The 23,826-nt window shown below is 39.6% G+C and overlaps 1 protein-coding gene across 1 annotated transcript in view; it reads left to right on the top strand.

The window, feature by feature from the left end:
* The first annotated feature begins 17,072 nt into the window (after positions 1 to 17,072).
* Positions 17,073 to 23,826, top strand: part of LOC124995082 (cytosolic beta-glucosidase) — a 108,544-nt gene continuing 101,790 nt past the window's right edge. Inside the window, exon 1 of the mRNA XM_047567528.1 lies at positions 17,073 to 17,130. Coding sequence (XP_047423484.1) covers positions 17,073 to 17,130 — 58 coding nt within the window. The remainder of the gene's footprint in view (positions 17,131 to 23,826) is intronic.

The following is a 23,826-nucleotide window of genomic DNA, read 5'->3' as shown; positions in this document are numbered from 1 at the left end:
CTTGATGAGGATTCCTCTCAGAACTCCATGAATAAGCCTTTTAGCTCTATGTTTCTGAGTAAAGTGTTCTCCACTTTACCACTGGAGAACAGGAGGAGAGTTCTGGAAGGGACAGTGGGTCATTAACTACTATGCCATATGGCACAAAGAGCAGCTGTACTACCAACATATCTGCATCCTGAAAAAATAAGATATGCTGGAGTGGACAAAGAAAGATCAAACAGCAGAAGGGCCAGGGCCTCTGGAATCTTAGCTTTATTTAGCCCCAAATGATTGGCAGCCGGTTGTGACCTTATTACTCAAAGCATCTATGCTGCCATTCAAAACAGTTGTTGCCAATGCTCAAGCAGGAACAGTGGGTCTGTGTGGCTGTTTTCCTGTCTTCTAGCTGGGTAGACAGGAATGCACACACAACCTGCTTTGAAGAATATTAGTGTCTGTTGATGGTCTGCAGAATTTATATACTCCTCATGTGGTCTCATTTTAAGAAAAATGCTTTTCCTCTTCTGATATATTATGTACACTTACCATGGAACATTTGTAAAAACGCAAAAGTAAATGAAGATAAATATCATCATAACCTCAACACCAAGACAGCCACATCTTCAAAACACATCTTGTAAGAAATCTGTATGTTAGAAGCAGAAGAGGGATGGGTGGTAGGACACACACAACCAGGAAAACGGAGACCTGGAGAAGTCACCTCTGCTACATTGACAGATTCTTTGTGTCACATCATGCTGGCTCAGGGGCTCTGTTAAGCATCTCAGAAGAGCAAAAGCATTGTTGACATTCAAAAGCCAAACTGTGGACTTGGAATAAGGCAATTTTGTTCTCTGAGGGAAGAAAAGAATCACAGTGCACACCAGGAAAATAATTTTGGAAACACAGTTAATTGTGAAGGTAAGGCTGAGCCAGCTCATGGCTAAAGATACAAAGGAAACATTGTTCATTTCCCATAAATGATTTCCCATATGTAAAGTGGGGCCAATCCTAGCAGGTGACTTCAGAGATGTGGAAACATTTAACCACATAGGAATAAATCTTGCAAACATATTTGAAAAAATGCAAAGCATAACCTTTAAAATAAAATCCGTGGCTGTCACATTGAGAGACTGAAAGCTCAAAAAGCAGGGCTTGTTTATAACAACCACAAAGACTGGGGACCTGTGGTTTTATTGGATTTCTCATCCCAAGAAAATATTTACACTTGGAGGAGATGATGAATTTTTAACTATAAAAGCCATACGTAGCATATTTGTGGAAAACATTGCAAATAAAAATGTTATTTCCCCTTAGTCTGACAAAATTGACAGTTCTGCTTAAGGCATCAAAAAATAGGTAATCACAGCTTTTTAAAAATGTTCATGAAGCTTTTCATTTTTAATGGGGCTCTTTATGAATGGTTACCATAAAGGAAAATGATCTTTGGTGAGTGTCCTGATTTCTACTGACAAAATTATAGTCACTGAAGTTTTTGGAAGGATAGAGCTAAATAGAGGAAGAGAAAAGAGAACCACAGGAGAGAGTAAGAAAAAAATTAGCATAGACATAGTTCAATAGACCACAGGCAAAATGGAATGAATTTGCATTGTAGGGAAATAAAGAGAATTTTGAGGAGTTTAACAGTGTTTGCCTTTTAATCATTGACAACCTAATTATTGAAAAGGCAGCATTATTGATTTAGGGGTGAATTTGTTTGGAAGAGGAAAAAATTTTAAAAGCCAATATTAGTTTTATGCATTAGCCATTATGCCCCAAAGTAAAATCCTTATTTTTAGCTGAAGGCTTGAGGCTTCTAAATAACAGAGGCAGAAATAACACAAAAGCTGCATACATCTGGGGAGAGTGATCCAGAAATGGATGTGGCAACACAGACTGGTATTTTGTGTTTCCAAAAGTAATAGCCGAATGCACTAAAATAGAAGGTTCCAGATTTTGCCCTTAATGTTCTCTCTCTTCTCTCATTTTTAGAGCTTCTGATTGTTTCTCTGAAGAATAGGAGAACTCCGTGACAAAACCACATAAAGAACTTCTTAACTCTGCTATAGGGTTAAAGTCTCATTGCGGCAGCTGCTGTGGAGGAGGGGAGTGGATTCGTTATCCCGGGAGTGGGTTCTTCTCTTGCTCTCCTGCCCTTTCCCTCACTTCACCCTCTGCCATGGAGAATGCAACACCAAAACTCTTGCCAGAAATCAGCAGCGTATTCTTGGATTTCCCAACTTCCAGAATCATGAGCCAATAAATTTCTATTGTTTATAAATTTCCCAGTCTCAGGGATTGTTGTTATAGCAGCAGAAAACACATGAAGCCTTTACCCCCTTGGAATTCTGGCCAGGACTGAGAATTAAATGGGCATAAAATAGATGAGCAAAAGAAAACACACAGAATTAACACGTACATGGAAGTCCATCTTGGAAAACCAAGACCCAGCGAAATGGCAAAACCCAAAGGCTTATTACATAGTAGGTTGAACAAAGAGTGACGATTGTGGAAAAGTAACTTAGATGTGTGGGGAGGAACTTAAAAGATGGAAAGAGCTGTTTTAATGAGGTCCGTTTGTGCGATTATTTTCAGCTTCAACTCCCAGTCTCTCGTGACAAGAATCTTCTTTTCTCCTAGTGTAAGAAGGGTGTCTTTTGCACGGGAGTTTTTTCCTCTCTGAATGATTGGAATGTCTCTTTGCTCCTGGTACAAGGAGGGCAGACCAATCCTTTTCTTTCTCTCTTTCTTTTTTTTTTAAAGCATGACATGTTATGACTTTATTACTACTTTCTGATGTCCAAAGTTCTACATGTTAATTAGGGTGAACAGTGGTGAGATTTACAAAGAAATCTTTTTGTTTCTGATGTTAAAAAACATCAGAGGATGGTGGCCTCATTAAAAAAAAAAAAATGCCTTGGCTCAAAATAATCCTTATGCCCAAGTGGCATATTTTGAAAGTGCCATATTCTCCACCCGTTAGTAGTAGGAAACTTTCAGTGGGTTCTTAAGTTATGATGAGGTTCAGAACACACTTTCCTGAAACACGATACCTTGACATTTGGCAAAACAGCAGAGGCAGGAGGTTTCTTGCACCTCCCTTCACCCTTCTCCCCTGACGTAGGTCATGAAACCTAGGAAGGTCTCCATGACCTTTTGCCCTTTCCCCCAGAGCAGGTGATAAAGCTGGCACTTGAGGATACATTCTCTAAACCCAGAAGGAATAAATGGGTCTTATTTCTGAAGATAAAGGAATACAGAGAAAAATCTGAGCCAAAGCAGGACTTGTAGGTCCTCCTGGTTTCTTATCATCAGATCTTGGCTTGGGGCAGCTAGCCTTTTGAAGATGTAATAGTCCAAGGAAAAGAAGACCTGCATAAGCAGGCCGCGCTGTTGTCAATGAGGTACCCACCGTGGGCCTGGCCTTGTTCTCCGAGCTTTGTGCATATCATCTCATTTAATCTTTACAAAAATATTGTGATCTAGGTCTGATGGTTGCTATTTTAGAGATGGGAACAGCTTCTTCCTTTGGAACTGCCAAGAAATATGTCCAAGTTTATATGTCTAGGAACCTGCCAAGCCCTCATGTTGGGCTGGTCAGTTGATATCTAGCCAAGGACCCTGCTCCTGGCTATTTCAGAAAAGAGGTGTCACCTATGTCTTGAAAATGCCTACTTAATATTCTAATTCCAGTCCCAATAAAAATGACCAGAGGCAGAGCTAGTCAACACCTTCCTTCTATGAGAGTACACATTGAGATAGAGGGAGAAGTGACTGTGGGTTTTAAAAGGATGAGGATTTTTCAGACTCTTGGATGCCAGCTTTTAAATTCTGCCAGAGGTTTGAAATGCCTGTTGCCACTTGCTTTACTCTGGCTCAGATTTTTTTTTTTAAATTTAAAATGTATTTGCAAAGGAAAATTTATATCATAGTGGTGAATGGAAAACTAGTATCATTTGTTATACAAGAAAGGTAATCAGAGGAAATATATAATGTAAATAGGGCAAAGTCATTACATTGTGGCGCCCTCCTTTCCATGGCTCCCTCTTTTCTTGGATTTTCCTCTTCAGTTTCCAATGTCCTTTCTTCCTTCAAACTCCTTCTCTTTCAGGCCAGTGGAACAGAGGCTTTCTGTGGGAACTGGCAGGAGTGTTCTCAGGCTAAACACCTTTACAAGTGGATCTCAGCCTCGTTTGAAACTTCTCCAGTTTCTATCCATTTTTGCATGATCTTTAGGTCCTTCAGAAAAGTTATTTTTGGTGTTGTGTTTAGATTGACAACTGAATTTGAAAAAAGGGTAAATCTGTCATTAATAAGCTACTCTGGCATTATCAGAAGACTTAAATTCTGTTTTATTTCCCCAGTTGAGATTCTATTTCTCCATTTTCATTTGACTGTTTGATGTCTGTCTTTTCAATGAAACTCTACTCACATGAAGTGAATATCACAAAACAAATTTTTCGGGATCATCTTTATTTGTCCTAAATTCCCTCCCAATGATTGTGACTGCCACTGCATAGTTAATGGCCTCATCTTGATTTCAGGAAGAATATTAATACACCGTTCACCCTATATGAATTTTGATCATTGTAAATACAAGAAATCATTGCTCAGAATGTAATCACATACAACTCACATGTGGAATGAGAACATAATAATCTTTCATAGTTACTTAAAGTGGATGGATTAAGTTGTAGCTCTAAATGTTATGAATAGAAATGTCTTGTTGAGGGCTGGTGCCGTGCCACGTAGCATCGTGTAATGTAGGGTCCCTGATGAAGGAATGTGAGCACGTATCACATGGAAGGTAGGAGAAGGGGCTTCTAGGCTGAGTGTTGCCCCATGCAGCAAACTTTACATCAGCTGTGCTAAGACTGAGCAGTGTCAAGTGTGTGTGTGTGTGTGTGTGTGTGTGTGTGGTGTGTATGTGCACGTGCTCATGCATGCTGGTTTCGTGGTGCTAAGGATTGAAACCAGGGCCTCGCACATGCTGAGTATATACCCTTCTATTGAGCTACATCCCCAGCCCAAGCTTCAGTTTTTCTAACCAATTCCTCTAAGCAGCATCCTTGCCCACTTCCTGAGCCAAAATCCAAAATTCACTCCATCCTGTGCCCTCAAAGGACTTCTTTCTCCACTGAAGACCTGATGGGCACAGAAGAACAGTGCAATCCTCCACAGATTTTGGGGTACTCTTCCCTGTTCCTTTTCTATTCTTCTCCCCACTCTGGACTCTATAAGGTATCATGAGGAGGCGTGGCCAACAACAAACACATAGGAAACCTAGGTGGGGCTGGCCTTTCTCTCAGATTCTTCCTGTAGTAATCTGGCATAAAACATGGAATGCTCTTAAAACAAAATTAGTGTATTTGTCTGTTTTCTATTGTTAAAACAAACTGCGTTCGGATGACCTATAAAGAAAAGAGGTTTATTTAGTTTATAGTTTTGGAAGCTGAAAGCCTGAGGTTAGACAATGCTGTTGGTTCTGTGGTTGGCAGTATCTTACGGTGGACAGCAAGGAGGGCGCACATACACATTACGACAGGAAGCCAGAGAGATTCGGCAGCCAGCCTTGCTCGTTGTACAACTCACTGTAATGGGAACTAACTGGGCCCCTCAAGAACCACACTAATCCCTTCAGAGTGTGACAATTTTAAGAAAAAATATCCAGAAGAGCAACTGAGCCTTTAATGTTTAGCCTGCCTGATTAAAGTGACCCCTGTAACTCGGAGTAGTTACACACTGATTGAGAAGACAGACAACAAATTAAAAAAAAAAACAGTGATTACAGTATTGTGTTAAGGAGGCATGCAGTGGCCAATGGAAGCATTCAGCACAGAGTCTGAACTCATCTCAGGAATGTGAACTTAAAAAAGTAAACCTAAGCTGGTCAATAGAAGCTAAGTAAGAGCCAGGATAAGAGAGAAACAAGTTGTAGGTGGAGGAATTCGGAAGAATCAGTGCCAGACAATACTCACGTTGGAATCAGCCTAGATGCTCATCAAGGCAAGAACGGATAAAGACAATGGAGATCATTCAGCCAAAAGAACAAAATCATGTCATTTTCAGGAAAATGGGTGAAATTGAAGAACATCATTTTAAACAACGTAAGCCAGATTCAGAAAGACAAATATTGCATGTTTTCTCTTATATGTGGAATCTAGAGTGGAAAAAAAAATAAAAAAGGAAAAGACATGAAAGGGGCAGGAAAAATATCAGGGAAGGGAAAGGGGACAAAAGGGATGGAGAAGAGAGAGCAAGACAGTGTGATAGGGAGTGTGGATACAATCAAAACACCTTATATTCATGTATGGAAATTTCACGAGACCCATTACTTTGCACAATATGCACTCATAATCATGATAGAAATAAAAAAAATTGGAGGAAAAAAATCTGATGAGAAAGAGCATAGTGGATTTGAAAAGAGCATTTAGATTTGAAAAACTGGAAAAAGTTAAAAGAGTTAATGAGAAGAGCGCTGGTGTGAGTGTGAATGGAGCGTTCAGGAACCAGGTGGGGCAGGCTTTGCAGATATCAAGAAGTTTGAGCCATCCGGGGGTGGTGGCACACACCTGTAATCCCAGAAAATTGGGAGGCTGAGGCAGGAGGATAAGTTCAAGGTCAGTGTCAGCAATATAGGGAGGTCGTAAGCAACTTAGTGAGACCCTGTCTCAAAATAAAGATCGAGAGGTCCAAAGGTCTGGGCATGTAGCTCAGTGGTAAAGTACCCCGGAATTCAATCTCCAGTACTAAAATAAAAGAAGCAGCAGCAGCAGCTTGGACTGTTTGTGTGGGAACAAGGAATAGTGTGTGATATTTAGGCAGCTGCTGCTCAGGTGACAGCTGAGTTTGTCGTATGGGACAAAAGTAGGCATGGGGAGTCCATTTGGAGCTTTGTGGGCAGGAAAGAATTTCTGTTGACTTGGAGTAGAGAAGAGGCCACTGGAATGAGGTTAGACTGACATCTGTAAGATACATGAAGGAAGTGCAGTCACCAGGGTTGGAGGTGGGCTGCCTGGGGCAGGGAGGAGGAGGCTGGAGACGGGTCTGGAATAGTATCCTGGGTACAAGACAGCCTTTGATTATGATCCAAGAGAGAAAGGTGGAGGCAGGTTCTCTGCCATCGTCACATGCCACATGGCTGAGCTTGCTTTCCAATCTAGTTGATCTAAAACAAATTTATTTTCAGCAAAGTTGTTCTTCTTCACTCCGGTTTTGTTCTGTATTCAGCCGAATTCTGCTCTTGCGCTTTCTTTCCAGGTCACCAGCCTCCGGCATGTCATTTTATTTACTGTAGGAAGAAAATGCTTCTGAAGTTCCAAACCCAGTCCCTCAGCACACATCTCCCATGTGCAAACACGTGTGGATTTAGGTGGATTAGCTAGAGCCTTCTCCCGAGGCAGACGGCACACCTGTGTGCTGCCACAACAGTTTAGAAATAAAGCCAGTTTGTTGTCTATTGCAAAGCCTTTGAACTCCAGTATTCTCCTTCTGGTGTTTGACACCAGGGCTGGGACAGAGAGCCAGGACTTTCTTAAGTTTTTTCTCCCCAGAGGCACCTACTTGCCTTATCGTAATCCCAGCACACTGGGTCACTGGTTCACATACTCTTGGAATACAGAATGGAGTTCATGGTTTTTAGAGTATGGTTTTTAGGAGGAAGAGCTGAGTTTCTGACATAGCTGATGAACCATGATCATCATCTGAATCATGATGAGGTGGAGGAGTCTCTGGCAGCTGCATTGTGACCAGCATCCTGAAAGGTGTTACTGCTGTAACTGAAACCACAGCTGCGGGTTAGTGGGGAGGCTCCTGAGAGGAATGGAAAGGGCTCTGCTGTGTCTTTTATCCTTAGAGCTCCGTGCTCCACAGTTGGGTTCTGAGTGGTATTGAGTGGTTTTTGTGATTATTTGTATGCCATTGTTAGTAACAGCCTGTCAACACCTTGAAAGGCAGAGCATTTTTTTTTGTTTGTTTAGAAAATTACTCCATAGTAAATCTTTAATTATGTAGCAATATGGCTTTTTTTTGAACTGTTGAGTGAAGCACTGCTGTTGTTGTATATTTCTTTCATGCTAAATCTTATGGGGTGTGCAGTCTTCAATAAATAAATGCAAATAAAGTAATTGAATCTCACTTGAGTCTCCCATTAATTATCTCACGTATATCTTCATTTCCACACTGGTGATCTGTGCTGTGTTGTTTGAAAAACAATCTGGTATAAGTTCCTTTATTTGGAGAGAATTTATGATACCTAGAGATGCATGAACCATATGCACATGTAAGTACATACACACACGAACTTTCACGTTTCTGTGCTCATTTGTGCACATCTACATTTACATGAAACCACAGGTTTGGACAGACCTAACACAAGCACATAAATATGTCACACGTGTACAGGGAACCTTGAAAAATGTGTGGTTAGGGATGTTGACCCCTGTGCAGTGGAAAATCTGTGTACGAACTTTTGACTTCCCCCAAACTTAACTAATAGTAGCCTGCTGTTGACTGGAAGCCTTATTGATAACAAAACAGACAATGAAGCATACTTGTATATTATTATATATGGTGAAAGATAAGAAACACCGTGAGAGATCACTTTTGCTGAAAAATTTACTGGATGATGAACTGATCATGTGGATATGACTAGTGTCACATGGTGGCTTCAGCAGATATTTGTAACACTTGAGCTCCCTGCAGTAGCAACAGGAGGTGGCTAAAAAATTATTACAGTGGGCCAGTGCACACTACAGGTAATTTATGCATTTATAATTTAATACTGTCTCTTGACACTTGTTTACATTTCTCTTGACTGAACAGTGCCATGTGTTTGGGTGGGCAGGTTTTGATGAATTTTAGCTTTTCAAAATAGGTTGGTCTATATTTTATATTAGTAAATGACAAAACAGACTCCTCTCTATACATATTTTATGCATTCATGACATAATGTAATTTTTCAGGTTTTTTTCAATATTCCTAGGCTGCTGTTGTTTTATTTTTAAAATTCCAGCAAATCTCAAAAACTAAACAAAACAAATAACAGCAAATCTCAAAAACTACACAAAACAACCCAAATTCATGTGTGAAACTGTGCCATTCAAATCATGTTGTAAAAGGTTAACTATGTATGTAAAGTATATACTTATACGCAAGCATGTATGTGCATGAACACACAAACACACTGTATCTGAATTTTTTTGGTGGTAGAAAATGGGAAACCCAACCACTTAAACAGACCTAAACTGTAAAGGGAGTTCATAGGTTCTCGAAAGATTTTTCCCTTCCATCTCTCCAGTATGTCCCAAGGCTACTCTTCTTTGTGTTTATGAAGTGGCAGCCCCAAACTTTCCCACTGAGGTGTAGCAGGAGGAATATGCCCTTAAATAGCTTCAGTGGAAGAGTGAGAAACTTCCCTTTCAGAGACCCTGATGGACTGATGGACTTTCTCTCCTGTCATTGAATTGGGCGTGGAGCCCATGTCTAATCTAAACCCTGTAGCCAATGAGATGAGACCCGAAGGTAGACTAAGAGAATCCCTAAAGGTGGTGAATTATTGGGTGGGGCCCGGTACCAGATTTTCTAGAATCATGTAGGCTGCACAGGGCAAAGGCAGATTCTGTTATCAGGAGGCAGGTGACTGAATTGACAAATTGATAAATGCTCTTGGCCCCTGCTCCCACACATGTACACACGTGTACATCATGCCTGTCAGAATTCGCCCAGTCAGAGCTGCCCTTTGTTACTTATTTACTTTATACACTTCATGTTTTGATAGATTGTCTCTAAGAAACTGAGGACATTGTTATAACTAATTCATTTTTGCATTTTTATGCATGAGAAACTGGTATTACCACAGTGAGTTTATATAATTCTAGCCTAAAGCAATAAAATTGACATTTTTAGATAGACTGGGAGACCTCATAGGAAGTAAATGTATAATTATAATTAGAATTATTAAAAAATTAAAAATCGCCAATAACTTACAGGTGTCAGGTTCCCTGTTTGGAAAGCACTTTAGTAAAACGTTTTCTTTGGTTAAAATTTGATTAGATCTTGGCAAACTCAGAAAATGCAGATGAATAATCCCTTGCACAAACGATTGTGTAGGGTAGATTTGCCCTCCCCCAACTCTCCTCCCTGACCCTCCTTGACTTTCTAGTTAACTTCCTTTCTTCTCCAGTAACTGGAGCTCACTGAAGAGGCTCCCCTGCTGGAAGACAGTAATTTGAGGTCATTAAACTGCTTCACTGGGTTTTTTAAAAAAAATTTATAGTTGTTATTCAGAGAGTATATTTATTAGCAACTCCCCAGTCTCAGTGGTTTATGGCAAACTAAGAGTTTAGGTCTTTTTCACACCCTAGTCTGAAGTGGGTGGCCTGCAGGGCAGACACTGGTCCCCATTCCAAGGAGACTCCTGTCTAGGAGGCAGCAGAGCCTTGGAATTTCCCACTGGAGGGAAATGTCATCCCTTCCAAGGGTGAAAGGGGAGTACCACACATGATGACTGTGCAGGCAGGTTTTAGTGAACCAGCCTGCAAGTGCCCAGCTCCACTGCCCAGGACAGTCACGGGGCCATCCCTATCATACACGTGAGGAAACCGACCACTGTCATCCAACCGTGGGGCCCCCATGGAAAAGGAAACAAGGTGGGCTCTGACACACAGGCATCTTTACTGAAATAGTGCTCACTGAGAACTTTGCTTCCCCCTAATACAAATAAATAGGAACATTCAGTTTTGGAGTCTTTGCAATTCAAATTGGGAGGGTCAAGGTCAATTCAAATTGGGAGGATCAAGGTCATGACTAATGGAATTGAATCCTTATTATAGAACTGTTTTGCAGTTAACAGAGAAACAGGTTTTTGTAAGATTTTTTTTTTTTTTTTTAACCATACAGGACAGTTATTTATAATAACTTCACATTCCTGGGGACTTTGAAAAAGAGCACACTCAAAGACAGAATCAAAATGCAAGTAACTTTTATTTGCCCTCAGCTTGGGAAATAGACAGAGGTTGGTAGCTGTCCCCAATAGAAGCGAAGATGGCAGGAACTTAAATGGATCCGTGTGTGGTTGTGGTGAGGGTAGGTGAACATAAGACCTCAGGTTTACAACAGGGGAAGATTGTGTGTCTAAATGGCAGTCAGCAGGCCAGGAAATTAGCTCAGTGCTAGAACCTGTGCGCACCTGTGTGAAACCCTGGGATTGATCCAGCACCTCAACAAACAAACAAACAAACAAAACCTAGCAGTCAATGGTCTTGAAGGGACTGTGGTAGTTTCAGAGAGCGGACATCCTAGTGTTAATCAGTGTTAATCTTCCACATTAAAGGAAAATACCTCATTAGGAGTCTTAATTTTAAGAGTTAAAAAAGTCCTGACACAAAAACTGGGAGGCAGTGGAATAGGCATTGTAAAAAATTTGGTTTTCATGAATCCTAAATTTTCTTGTATGGTCCTACAATCAAGTAGAGGGGATCTGAATAATGACAAAATTTTCATCCAGTCTTTCCAAATGGAGCCACGAAGACCGAACTCTTTGTGTATAAAGAAAATAAAGATGTGCACCATTTGTGTACAATGAATCAAAAGGTAGTCTGTAAAACTAAACAAAAATTTAAAAAAAGAAGAAAATAAAGAAACACAGCGATTCTTTCTTACCTAAGATTAGGGCTGCAAATTCTTGACTTAGAATCATAAAGATCTTAAATCAGAGAACATAAGTGAGACGGGGTTTTGAAAGGTGAGAAAGATACAGAGGAACTACTTCCATAATAATACTAATACATGATTTTCCTTTTCCTTCCTTCTCATTCTTCTGTGAGTTAATACTGGTGTTTCAGAGGCAGCAAATTGAGTAAGAAGAAGACATGAACATCCCACGGTCTTCTACTAAACCAGAGTGATAGAATTTGCAAAAGTGTAAAATAATGCCACTCTTTTCACTAAATTTTTTTTGAATTATAAGATTATCTTTTATAAATATGTTATTTATGTTAATATGCTTTTTATTGTTATTTTAAAAGAGGTCAATTATATGTATATATATAAATTATCAGACTTAATGTCTTTTTTTAATGTTTTATTAGTGCATTATGGTTATACATAACAGTGGGGTTAATTCAACATAATTATACATGCATGGAATTTAATTTACTCCATTTCAGTCCCAGCGCTTCCTCTTTCCCTCCCGTCTTCTCTCTCCCATTCTTCTCTGCTCTGCTGGTCTTCCATTTATTTGTTGCTTTTATAAATTTATATTTTACTATATATTTTAAAATTTAATTTAAGAATCATGTAGTAGAAAAATATTGGAATAATCACTGGAAGGGTCTCTTTTGCATTGATCCTTTGCATTTTTTAATTCTCATTTTCATTAATATCATCTCTGGTCTTAATTATTTCCTATCTTCTGATTTTGGAATTAGTTTGTTTTTCCTTTTCTTGGGCCTTGTGGTATAACATTGGATTATTTACCTGGGTACTTTCTGTGTGTGTTTTTTTTAAATATAGGAGCTCATTGCTATAACCTTTCCTCTTAGACTTGTCTTCGTACTGTCTCAGAGATTTTAATATGTTGTCTTTTTGTTCTTGTTTCTAAGATTCTTAAAAAATTTCTCTGATTGCTTTTGTGACCCTTTCCTCATTCAAAGGTGCATTAGTCTCCAGGTATTAAAATGGGGATAGAAATGGAACAAATTTTACTCTATGCATATACTACTATGTCAAAATGAATCCTGTTATTATGTATAACTTTAATACACTAATAAAAACATTAAAAATAAATTAAACCTGAGAGTTTAAATATATATGTAGATATACATATATATTATTGACTTCTTTTAAAATAGCAATGAAAAGCGTGTTGAAATGGTTTCTTATTTGATCTTATTGTGGATTTCTAATTTTATCCTTTTATGATCTGAAAATATGCACATAATTGTTCCTACTTTTTGTATTTGTTAAGACTTACTTTGTGTCCTAAAATATTTTAAAGACTGTTACATGAGCAGTTGAGAAGAAAGTGATTTTAGTTGTTGATGTATGAAGTATTTTACAGATGTCTATTAGGTCCATTTGGTTAATAACATTTTTATTTCTGAAGAGTCTTAGTTTTGATCTGAATGATGTATCTATTAGTGAGAAAGGTGTGTTGAAATCACACATTATTATTGTATTGAGGTGTATTTTATATTGAATAGGTTTGTTTTGTGTATGTAGGTACACCGATATTTGGGGCATAAATATAATCATTATATCTTGTTGTATGATTCATTTAACCAGGGCGAAGTGACCTCCTTTGTCTGTTTTGATTAATTTTGACTCGAAGTTCACTTTGCCAAATATGAGAGTAGCTATTCGTGCTTGCTCACCTTCTCCATTTGTATGGTATATCTTTTCCCATCCTTTCACCTTCAGTCTGTGAATATCTTTGCCTGTGAGGTTAGCCTCTTGTAAATAACTTATGGTTGGATTTTGTTTTTTTTTTTTCCCTGCCAATCTATGTCTTTTGGCTGGAGAGTTTAGACCATTTACATTCAGTGTTAATATAGAGGATTTCTTTGTATATCCTGCTATTTTGATTTATTTTAAGTGCTTGATTTTCATTTAATTTGATTCTTCTATCTTTGATGTATCCAGGTACCTGCTGGCTTTCTAGTGGGTAATAGGAGATGGTTGCTAATTATCTGTGACTTAGCAGATTGGTTACTTCCTGTGAGGGGTGTGCAGTCTTATGTACCCTCCTGAAGAAAAGTTTCATACATCCAGTGCTGTCAAACCCAATGTAGGTTCCCCATGTATATTTTGGAGAGTGCAGTCTAAGATAGAGATATTGTAGTCTTTGATATAGCATTAGTTGGTCCTTGTGGGGGTATAGTGCTGCTGCCCACCTTGGAATGCATAGGTCACAAGTCAGTGGACTTTTATCTGGGCATACTGGATGGTAGCTGGTGGGATGCTCCTCTGCAAGATCCTTTGTGGGGTATACTGTGTTGTATACGTGCTAAGGTTCTGTGCTTGTTGATTGGAGGTTATCCTCAGGAATTGCCTTCTGTGAATCAATGCATCGGAATGAGAGATATCTGGCAATTCTGGGACTCACAGCAGTGGACCCCACTAGAGATGCGTGGGCACCAGGAGTGACTTCCCTTGTTGTTATGATTTTCTCACCAGCTGGTGCTTGTTAGTCAGTCCTGAGTCTGTGTGCCTGGAGGATGCTACCTCTGCTGGCTATTTCTGTTGGGTACGGGGAGTACTGGGTACAGGGCTCAGGGCTGCCACTGACTGCTATGGATTGCTGAATATCCACTTCCCTCCACAAGGTCTTCTTTGTGGCAGCAAAGAGCTTGGTGGTTGTCTGCAACTGTGGGACCTGAGTGCAGGTTCTCTGTGGGCAGTCTGTGGCACAGAAGCCTCCATCCTGGCTGCTGCAGATCTTTGGTGTTTTACCCGTCGCTGTGACAGGGTAGGGTAGTATTGGCTCATCTTTGCTGGAGTTCCTTCACAGAGGCTGTGGGAGTACTGGGCTGGAGTCAGCACTCCCCAGGAGTGATCAGTACTCAGGTCTGTTCCATCCTATTCCCCTTAACCATGGTGAGGAAGAGGGAACTCCAGTCTCTTTCAGCTAGCAGAAATCCTTCTGCAAGTTCCTTCTAGATGGATAATTGAGAGAACTCATTTCGGAGGTGTTCCCCCTAGTTTTATTCGTTACTATCTATAGGTAGGGAGAAGTTGTATTGACTAAATTTCTTCTAGGGAGACTGACCAGCTGTGGATGCCACAGTGACTGTCCTGCCTGGCACAGAGTTCAGCCCACAGTTTGGGTTGAACTGTGTGATCTCTTCACGGTCTTTGCAGCCCTGTCACAATTTAGCTTGGTCTGCTTTTCTCTACAACACTTGTTAAGGAAGTAAGCTTATGGGATTTTCCTCTCCTTTCTCTCTTTGTTACCCTGCCCTGCTAACCCCACCCGGGTCAGGGTTCAGGGTCAAGGAAGTTTGTTTTTATTTTCTCCTCCAGTAGTCAAATTCCACATCTGTCCAAGTCTCAAGCTGCCTGGTATTGTGTTTTCAAGCGTTTGCTCTGTCATCCATGTCTCTGCTCAGCTGTTCTTCCACAGTGCTGGACGATCTGATTAAAGTTGAGAAAAACTAAATTCTGCTGTGGAAAAATAACTTTAGAGAGTGTGGAGCACTCAGAAGATGGTATTTTTTTCCCCCTGGAGAAGCATCTTGAGAGAGCAGTAATAATGAGCGAGGGGCTACTGGCGTGCACCCTCAGTCCTGGTATACTAGTTTTTAATACCACTTCCCAAGTCGCTTGTAAACCTAAAAAGTTGCAACACTGCCATCTAGTGTTTCACAATGAAAATTTTTTTTCATATTTATTTTTTTCATTCCGTTAACAATAATGGCTTCAGAAATGAATGATTTGGGGTTATATTTAATAGCTTGACCTGCAGTTTTGCTGTTTTTTTTTTAAACCAAAAAAAAGCTTTTAAATATCTTTATCCCTTTCCTTCCACATTGAAGCTCTTCTTTCTTCTTAGGGTTAGAATAACTGGAGAGAGTGGTATTTCAATTCACTCTCCTTCCACATCTTCTGTTCACGAGTTTACACAGCCTAGTATGATCCAGTACCTACTTGGGAAAGCCGAAAGGAATGCTCCTCACTGATTATCCCCAGATCCTCTTCCCACTGGAACTTTTTCAAAAAAATAGAATTCATTTTGTATCAATTTTACATTTGTAGCAAAGTCTCAAAGCTGTTTTCAGTGAGTTTCTGTGGACCAGCCATCTAGTCTCTCCTGCCGTGGACACTGGACATTACTGTGTCACACCCACTGGGTGCCCAGGCCAGAGGAAGAAAAGTCCCATCCCAAGGCACATGTCTGTGAAATTTCAGAAATACAAGCTTGGGGGGCAGTGAGGGAGGGCTGGGGAACAAAACAGGTAAAATATAAAATATATAAAATATAAAATATCCGTTGTCATCAAACTTCTCAATAACTTCACCGGAAGTTAGAAAACCATCAACCAATGCCTTCAAAATTTGGATTGAAAATTATTGCCATGATACAGTCCAGTAGTAAGCAAACTGCTTATCAAGTGTGATGCTAGACTAAAGGCAATTCCAGAACTAAGGGGTTTTGAAATACTTCTCTCCCTTGTCCCCTTTTGTCAGAAAGTCATCAAGGATTTGTTTCTTTGAAAGGGGAGAAGAAACAAAGATGGGGAAAGACAAGGAGAGCGGGGAAGGAAACTCGCTGGAGGACATGAAGGGGACCGTGGAGTATAGCTCTGTAGTAACTTAACAGTGCAGAATGGGGCAGGGGAGAAGAACTGTTTGAACAATCAGAGGTTTATACTGGAGGTGTGGTTGGGATGAGTTAGTGATAGTATAGAGGCAATAAAATAAATATGAAGAGCAGAGAGTTGACCAAGTGCAGAGGAAATAGTTACAGGTGAGCATGGAAGTCAAATGTGGTCACAGTGACACAAACATCGAATTTATTTCATTAGGAAAAGTAACCTTGTGTAGGGTGAATGGAGGAAGGCGGTGGAGAGAGGGGAGAGGGAAGAAAGAGCAATGTACTAGATCCTGCACCCTTACGCTCAGAAGTCGATAGTTACTTAATTAAAAAAAAATTAAGCTGCAGCAGAATGAGCCTAGTATTTAAATTACATGAGAGTAAATACCAGAAGAAATGGCTGAAAATGGTTGTCTCTAGGAAGCAGGGCTCAGGAATTGGGAGAAATTGGCTAAAGGGAAATTCTAGTTGAATTGCATGATTTTTAAAAACAATGTCTATGTGTTACATGAAAAGGTAAAAAGTTAACTTGGTCCTCAGACTGACCAAGCTCTGTTCAGGATCAGGCAGAGCGCGGGAAGCAGGTGCAATTGTTCTCCTGTACAAAGTGATTTGGATTCTTCTAAAGGTGGGATCCTTTAATCTTGTGGCACACATATTTGCATTCTGGGACTTTGGCCTGAGGTGAGAGTTCACTTACTTGCACAGCTGTTTGGTGCCTCTGGCAGAAAGGGTGCTGAGTTCCTGAAGCTGAAGGCCAGGTTGACAGACTCAAGCCATGGCTTTTCCTGAGGGATTTGGATGGGGGGCAGCCACTGCTGCGTATCAAGTGGAAGGTAGGAGAAGCCCCCCTCCTTTGCCAGGGCTGGAATGTATTGCTTCTGGTGGGTTCCATATACCTGGAGATGAGGGTGGGACAAGGAGAAAAAAAGAGAAGAAAAAGTGTCAAAGAATCGGCAACTTTCTAGATGCAACTGTGCCCCTTTTCAGACAGTAGGGGCCGTGTTCCCCTCTCTTTCCTTAGGCACCAGGGGTGGGTGCAAACGTACTCGTCAAACTGTATTTTCACTCACCCCAAGTTCATCCCACACACCTGTTTTCACTGGACCAGCTGCTTTTGTGATTGGTTTCTTGGACATATTTTCCCTAAACCCTTTAAGAAAAGAGGAAAATTTCTTTTGCTGACAGGAAAAATATTGAGTAGCTTCCTCAAAGCGCTCTGCACTGTTCCTGGTGAACACAGAGCCAAATCTTATCTTGTACTTGGCACCCCATTTCCTGGGGGCAGCTGAGAAGCAAAGGGAACAGCTAATTATAAATGGTAAAGAGAACTCAGAATGGACTTGGAGTCTGGCCTGGCCTCCCTTCCCCCATGCCTCAGCATGTGAATGTGGTCTCCTCCTCTGAGTCTCAGTTTTTTCATCTGTATAGTAGGAAGATTAAGTTTTCTAAAACCCATCTACTTTTCCCCTAAGGAATAAAAGGTTAATTGCTTATCACAGGGAAATATTTATTATTATTATATTTGATCAAATAAGTGTGTAAAACCCTGGGTTAAACGAAGCTAAGTGAGTCTCTCAGAGTAGCTTCCTAGGGCTGCTGTGACAAATTACCACAAGCTGTGAGGCTTAAACAACACAAATTTATTCTCTTACATTTCTGGAGGCTAGCACTAGTCATTTGAAGATGTAATTAGCTAAGTTAAGATGTGATCATAGTGGAGTAGAGTGGGCACTTAATCCAGTATGACTCGTGTTCTTTTAAGAAGGAAATTTGGACACAGACAAGAGACCTATGAGAGGAACACCATGGAACAAAGGAACAATTATAAGCTAAAAAATTCCAAAGAAGGTGGCTAACCACCAGAAAAGGCAAGAAAGGACTCTTCCTAGAGTCTCAACAGGAGCATGGCCTTGCTGGACACCCTGAGTTTGAACTTCTGGACTCTTGAACTGGAAGAGAATGAGTTTCAGTTGGTTAAACCATTGGTTTGTGGCTCTTTGTTGAAGCATCCCTTAGAGAACTAATACACCAACAAGAACTGGTAATCAGTCTGTGAGAACTTCATGGCTTGTAGGATGTGCTGTTCTGATAACAGGATGTGGCAGTGAAGGGGTCTATATCAGTGTGGCTTCTTGAAGTTGGATGGTCGAGGAGACTCTGAATTAATGTCATTTCATCTAAAAATTAAAGAACCAAAAGAGAGTCATTTGAAGGAGGATGGGGAAATTTTTCAAGACAGAGAGAGAATACAAGTTGATCCTGGCACAACTCAGGCTGCTGCTGATTCCCAGCTTCTACGACTGTTTCCTGGGTGCACAGAAAGGGGAATGAGGAGTCCCCGCTGCACCTGCTGCAGCAGACGTGCAGAGGACGATGCCTATGGGAGTTGCACATTTTTGTACATACATGCTCTGTGACATGAGGCTCTTTTAAAGGGACGTTGAGGAATGTCCTGGTTAGCAGGGATGCCCCTGCTGCCCTTCTCACCACGGTATCTTCTTTTCTCTTGTCCCTGGTAGTTTCTGCTTGGTTAGGGTAGACACCTAAATAGCCTGGCATTCTAGGAGTAAAGAAAAAAAGAGATGATCTTTGTTAGTTTCGTTCTTGAAAGGGAGGTCAGACAGATCAGCGAGGGGGTGGTCGAGCAAGCAAAGCGCCCGAACACAGTGCCTGGGAAGATGGACTGAAGAGCCAGACTGCTTAGACTTGGTGTCTAGCCCTGCTTCTTACTGGTTTTGTGACTTTGGCAAGTTACGCAATTTTTCTGTGCCTCCTGTTAAAAGAGGAAAAAAGAAATTACCCCAACCTTTCAACACAATGAATTTATCAGCGTTTATTTGGATGAAAAAAGGATTCACAAATTGTACAGCATCCTAAACCTATAAAGGTTCAGAGAGCTCCACCCCAGCAATGACAGCAGGTGGTATTTACAGACAGAAAATGGAAATGACTTATAGAAATAGTTTGATGGGTTACAACTCAGCATTTGCCTTGTTTGGATGTGTCTGAACAGTTTGCAGTTGATGATTGGCTGAAAGTTTGGCTGCTATGATTGTCCAAGACTTTATTACTTGTTACAAGAATACATTCTCCAGTGGGTTGTGGTGTGTTTTCATATTAAATTCAATTACAGTTCTCTATGTATAGAGGAAGAATTGAGTAAAAATTTTTTTTCTCGGTATTGAGGATTGAGCCCAGGACCTCATACATGCTATGCAGGTGCTTTACCATTGTGCCAAATCCGCAACTCTTTTATTTTCATTTTGAGACATGTTCTTGCTAAGTAGTCCAGACTGGTATTGAAATTGAGATTCTCCTGCCTTAGACTCCTGAGCAGCTGGCCTTATGGGAATGTACCACCATACCCAGCGAGCTTTAGATAAATCTTAATTGAATCTAATTCCCCCCTTTTGGCAGGTCTATCAAAAAGTGACCAAAGATTTTGAGAGACCAGCCCATCCTTTCTGACATCCTTTCTGTCACTATCATATTGGATTTGTGTGGTTTCAGTATAGATTTCAGAATTCACATTGTCAAGTTAGTTGGGAGATTCTTTATGTTTTGTTCATGTTTTTGTTATTCTAACTATAATGAGATGAACTAACATACAAAAGATGACTGCATACAAGCATTTAAGACTTTTGAGTAGCAACAATGTACCAGGGAGAATATTATGATGAGTATCAGGAGAAAAGTACAAAGAATTAAAATGCTCTCCTTAACAGAAGTCTCCATGTACCAAACTTATCAAAATCAAATAATTCAAAGTTCAAGCAATAAAGATATAGCTCAACAGTATTCAAGTTCATCTGGTCACGATCAAGTCAGTTGTTTCGGGTGTGATGGCAATTAGGGGTCATAGTCACTACAAAATGACCTGATTTAAAGAGGTATTGATTTTTGTAGTTAGCCTGGTAATGAGGGTCATAGTAACCTGGGGATACACTACGACATAAAAATTCTCCATGCACTATTTAGAATGCCTACGAACTAATTCTTAGCTACTTCCCAAAGTCCATCATGTGTTCCCTTCTCTTGAGAAATTTTCTTAATGTATTTAGTGACAGTGTCTAATGTCCAGAGAAATAATAGCATCAGCCACCTTTTAAATTTAGCTTTTGATGGTAATAAGATCAGAGAAGAGGCAAGTATAACATTCAATTTGGTTCAGTACATACACAAACCCACAATATGGGCAAGGAGGAAATGTAATACTTCCTTGAGAGTTTTTATCAAACAGGAATGTTCTCATCCACCTTTCAAGGAGTGGTGTCTAACTCTCTGAACCCTAGGATGTCTGATCGGCCATAAAATCCAAGATTTTCCCTAATATATGGATTAGCTTTAAATTCCATATTAATGACACTCCACCTCCACTAAGAGTGAGCCCCCAGGAATCCCATCGGCACGTTCCCTCAGTAGAAACTAACTTATCTAATTTCACCTCTTTCAAGGTTAGTGCTAATTTTGGTTATTGGCCACTTTGACCTCTGATTATGGAGGTTTTATTGGAAGTCTCAGGGGAAGCTCTTTGGAAGGCAAGAGTAAGCCAGGCCAAAGAGCAAAACCTAAACCAGGGAAGAAGTCAAACAAGTAAGCAAATTCTCTGTAGACCAGATAAAGGCACCTGGTGACTGGAAGAGGGCCACCTATTGTCATCTGAGCAGAGGTCAGTTAAATTTGTGTGCTTAGTTCATGAACAAGGTCAAAAGGGAAACATAATTTCATGTGATATCTTAATAGTGTGCTGTAAGGGTAATTACCACATTGAGTGGAAAGAGAGATTACCGATTTAATTGATGACACCTTACAAGCAATGACTTATACCCACATAGGTGGCCTTGAGTATGGAAGGCACATATTTACATGAGTGTGGAAGCACAATGCAATAGTCTTCCATTATCTGTGGTCTCACTTTTCCTGGTTTCTGTTTCCTGAGGTTAATAGCAAGTGAAAAATGTTAAGTGGAAAATTCAAGAAATAAACAATTCACAAGTTTTAAGTGTTGCACTAGTCTTAATAGCAGAATAGTCTTTCTCCTAAATGTTTCATCTTCTCATTTTGGAGCACTAGTCATTCTATGTTAGGACAAAAATGACTCTATTTTATTTAACCAAAGCACATCTTACTTTCCTTGCATACTTATAGACAGAGTTGTTTCCATTATTATGTAAATTGAAGTTACATATATTACTTAGAATTCTTAACACTTTGTGTCCTTAATTTCCAGGGAACACTGGGAATCAAGTAAAGGTAAACTGTCTGTCATACCAGCAACCTGGCAAATCTACAAATGGTAACCGATAGAAGCATATGTTTTCCCATAGTATGGTTTGTCAATGTGGCACAGAACATTTTTATTAATGATTCCAAATATCTTTAGTTTCTCTGTAATAAGAAACTCCGAAGGAGGCAACATTTTATCTTAATTTTCCATTATTTTTGGGGGAGGTACTTAGGATTGAACTCAGCTGCACTCAACCACTGAGCCATATCCCCAGTCCTATTTAGTATTTTATTTGAGACAGGGTCTCACTAAATTGCTTAGTGCCTCACTGTTATTGAGGCTGGCTTTGAACTCAAGATCTGCCTGCCTCAGCCTCCTAAGTCTCTGGGATTAGAATTGTTTGCCACTGTGCCAGGCTCAATTACCCATTCTTGTGAGAAGAATACTAAAACCTTCTGGTTTGGGAAGGACATGTATTCCATGGGAATTTGATCTCACACCTCTATTTAACTCATTTTAGACAATTTTATTTGGATTGATTATAAAAATGAACTATTAAATAACCAGTCATCATCTTAAGTTATCTTTCTTGCTAACGAAGATTTTAATATAGAGATAACATAAATTTATTTTACCAGGAAACCTAGGTAGTAAAAGTTATGTATCTTCATCATATTTAGTACTGAAAACTCTGAAGGCAGGCCTCTTTTAATCAAATTAAGAATATTTTTATTTATTAAAATTTGCTCAGATCATGTGAACATGAAAGGAATTTGGGTTCATGATTATTTCTCGAGAAAATACATCATATATAAAGTTATTTTTCTTAAAGCCAATCCAACAGAGGTCTTTAAGAGTTTAATTTGACAATATCATAAAGAAATGGAAAAAATATGATGCGTACATATCATACATGTATATATACATAAATATACAGACAGAGCAGAACTCAGCTTTTTTTCGAAAATTTTAGCCATGTGCCAATTATAATAATGCAAAGCTCATTAATTTATTGAAGCATATCTCTATCCAAATTGTTTTTCTGGCCAAAAGAACAAAATTTCCTGCCCAGATGGCTAAAGCTTTTAAATACTATTTGTGAAAAAGACTTTTAATATTTTTTTTAAAAATTTGCCTTTGGTAAGGAACCCCATGAAGAGGTAATCTTTGATTCATTTAAGGTTTTAGGTCCTTCTATGTACCAATTAAATAATGTATCCCAATGTTTTTGTGGCATTTTGGATTTTGACTTTTATCATGAACTTCACAAATGATTAAAACTTCCCCACTGAGGCGACTGTAATTCTAACTTGTCCTTAGAAAGGTTAATCCATATTCCAAAAAAATACATGGGTTCTGGACTCTTAATAGCTATATACAATGTTAGCTAGTAATCTGCAAAGTGAGTTCTCAGACTCCTGGAGACACTGACTCCTTCGATTTGGGTAAACCCATTTTCACAGATGTCTAGATAGGACTCTAAATTGATTAATTCCAGTTAATTACTGCACCCAATACAATTATGGACACTGATCAGTTAAAAGCAATGCTCAGATAAAGTAAAAAACCTCAAAATACAAAAATCCATGGGACTTACATCTGAAAGAGAACTCTCATGACCCAAACTGCCACCAGAGATCAATGGGCACAATGGGTCCCTCTGGGCACATGTAGTCACCTGGTACTCCTGGGGCTTGCTGGATGTGTACTTCAGATCTCACTGCTGATACCAGTCTGCTAACCCAACAAACAAAGAAACAAGCTTTAGACAAATTAAATTTAGCAGAGCTTATTGAACAAGGAAATGATTCATGAATTGGGCAGCAATGTGAACCAGTGAAGATTCACAGAGCTCCACCTGACAAAGTGCACAGGCAGTGTTTATAAACAAAAATGCAAGTGACATACAGAAATAGACTGCTTACAATTCAGCATCTGCCTCATTTGGGCATATCTGAGTAGTTTGTGGCTTGTGATTGGCTGAAATCTTGGCTGCTATGATTGGCCAAGACTGGGTCACTTGTCGCAAGCAAGTGCTCCCAAGTTAGGTTGTGTTTATTTATATATTAACTTAGGTTACAATTCTCTATGTATGGAGACAGTTTTAGGACAAATTTAATTTAGTCTGTAATATGGAGATAATTATGGTATCTACTCTGTAGCAGAGTTAAGAGGTTTAAATAAGATGATGCATGCTAAGTTATTGGCACTTGGTAAGTGCTCAATGTATGGTATTCACATTTAAGGATGACATAAAAGACTGAGAATGACTCATCAGAGGACTCTACAGTTCACTTGGTTT

This window comes from Sciurus carolinensis, chromosome 10 (assembly GCF_902686445.1).
Source record: "Sciurus carolinensis chromosome 10, mSciCar1.2, whole genome shotgun sequence".
Taxonomy (NCBI): Eukaryota; Metazoa; Chordata; class Mammalia; order Rodentia; family Sciuridae; genus Sciurus; species Sciurus carolinensis.
The sequence above is the reverse complement of the archived record's forward strand: the minus strand, read 5'-3'. Positions and strand labels throughout refer to the sequence as shown.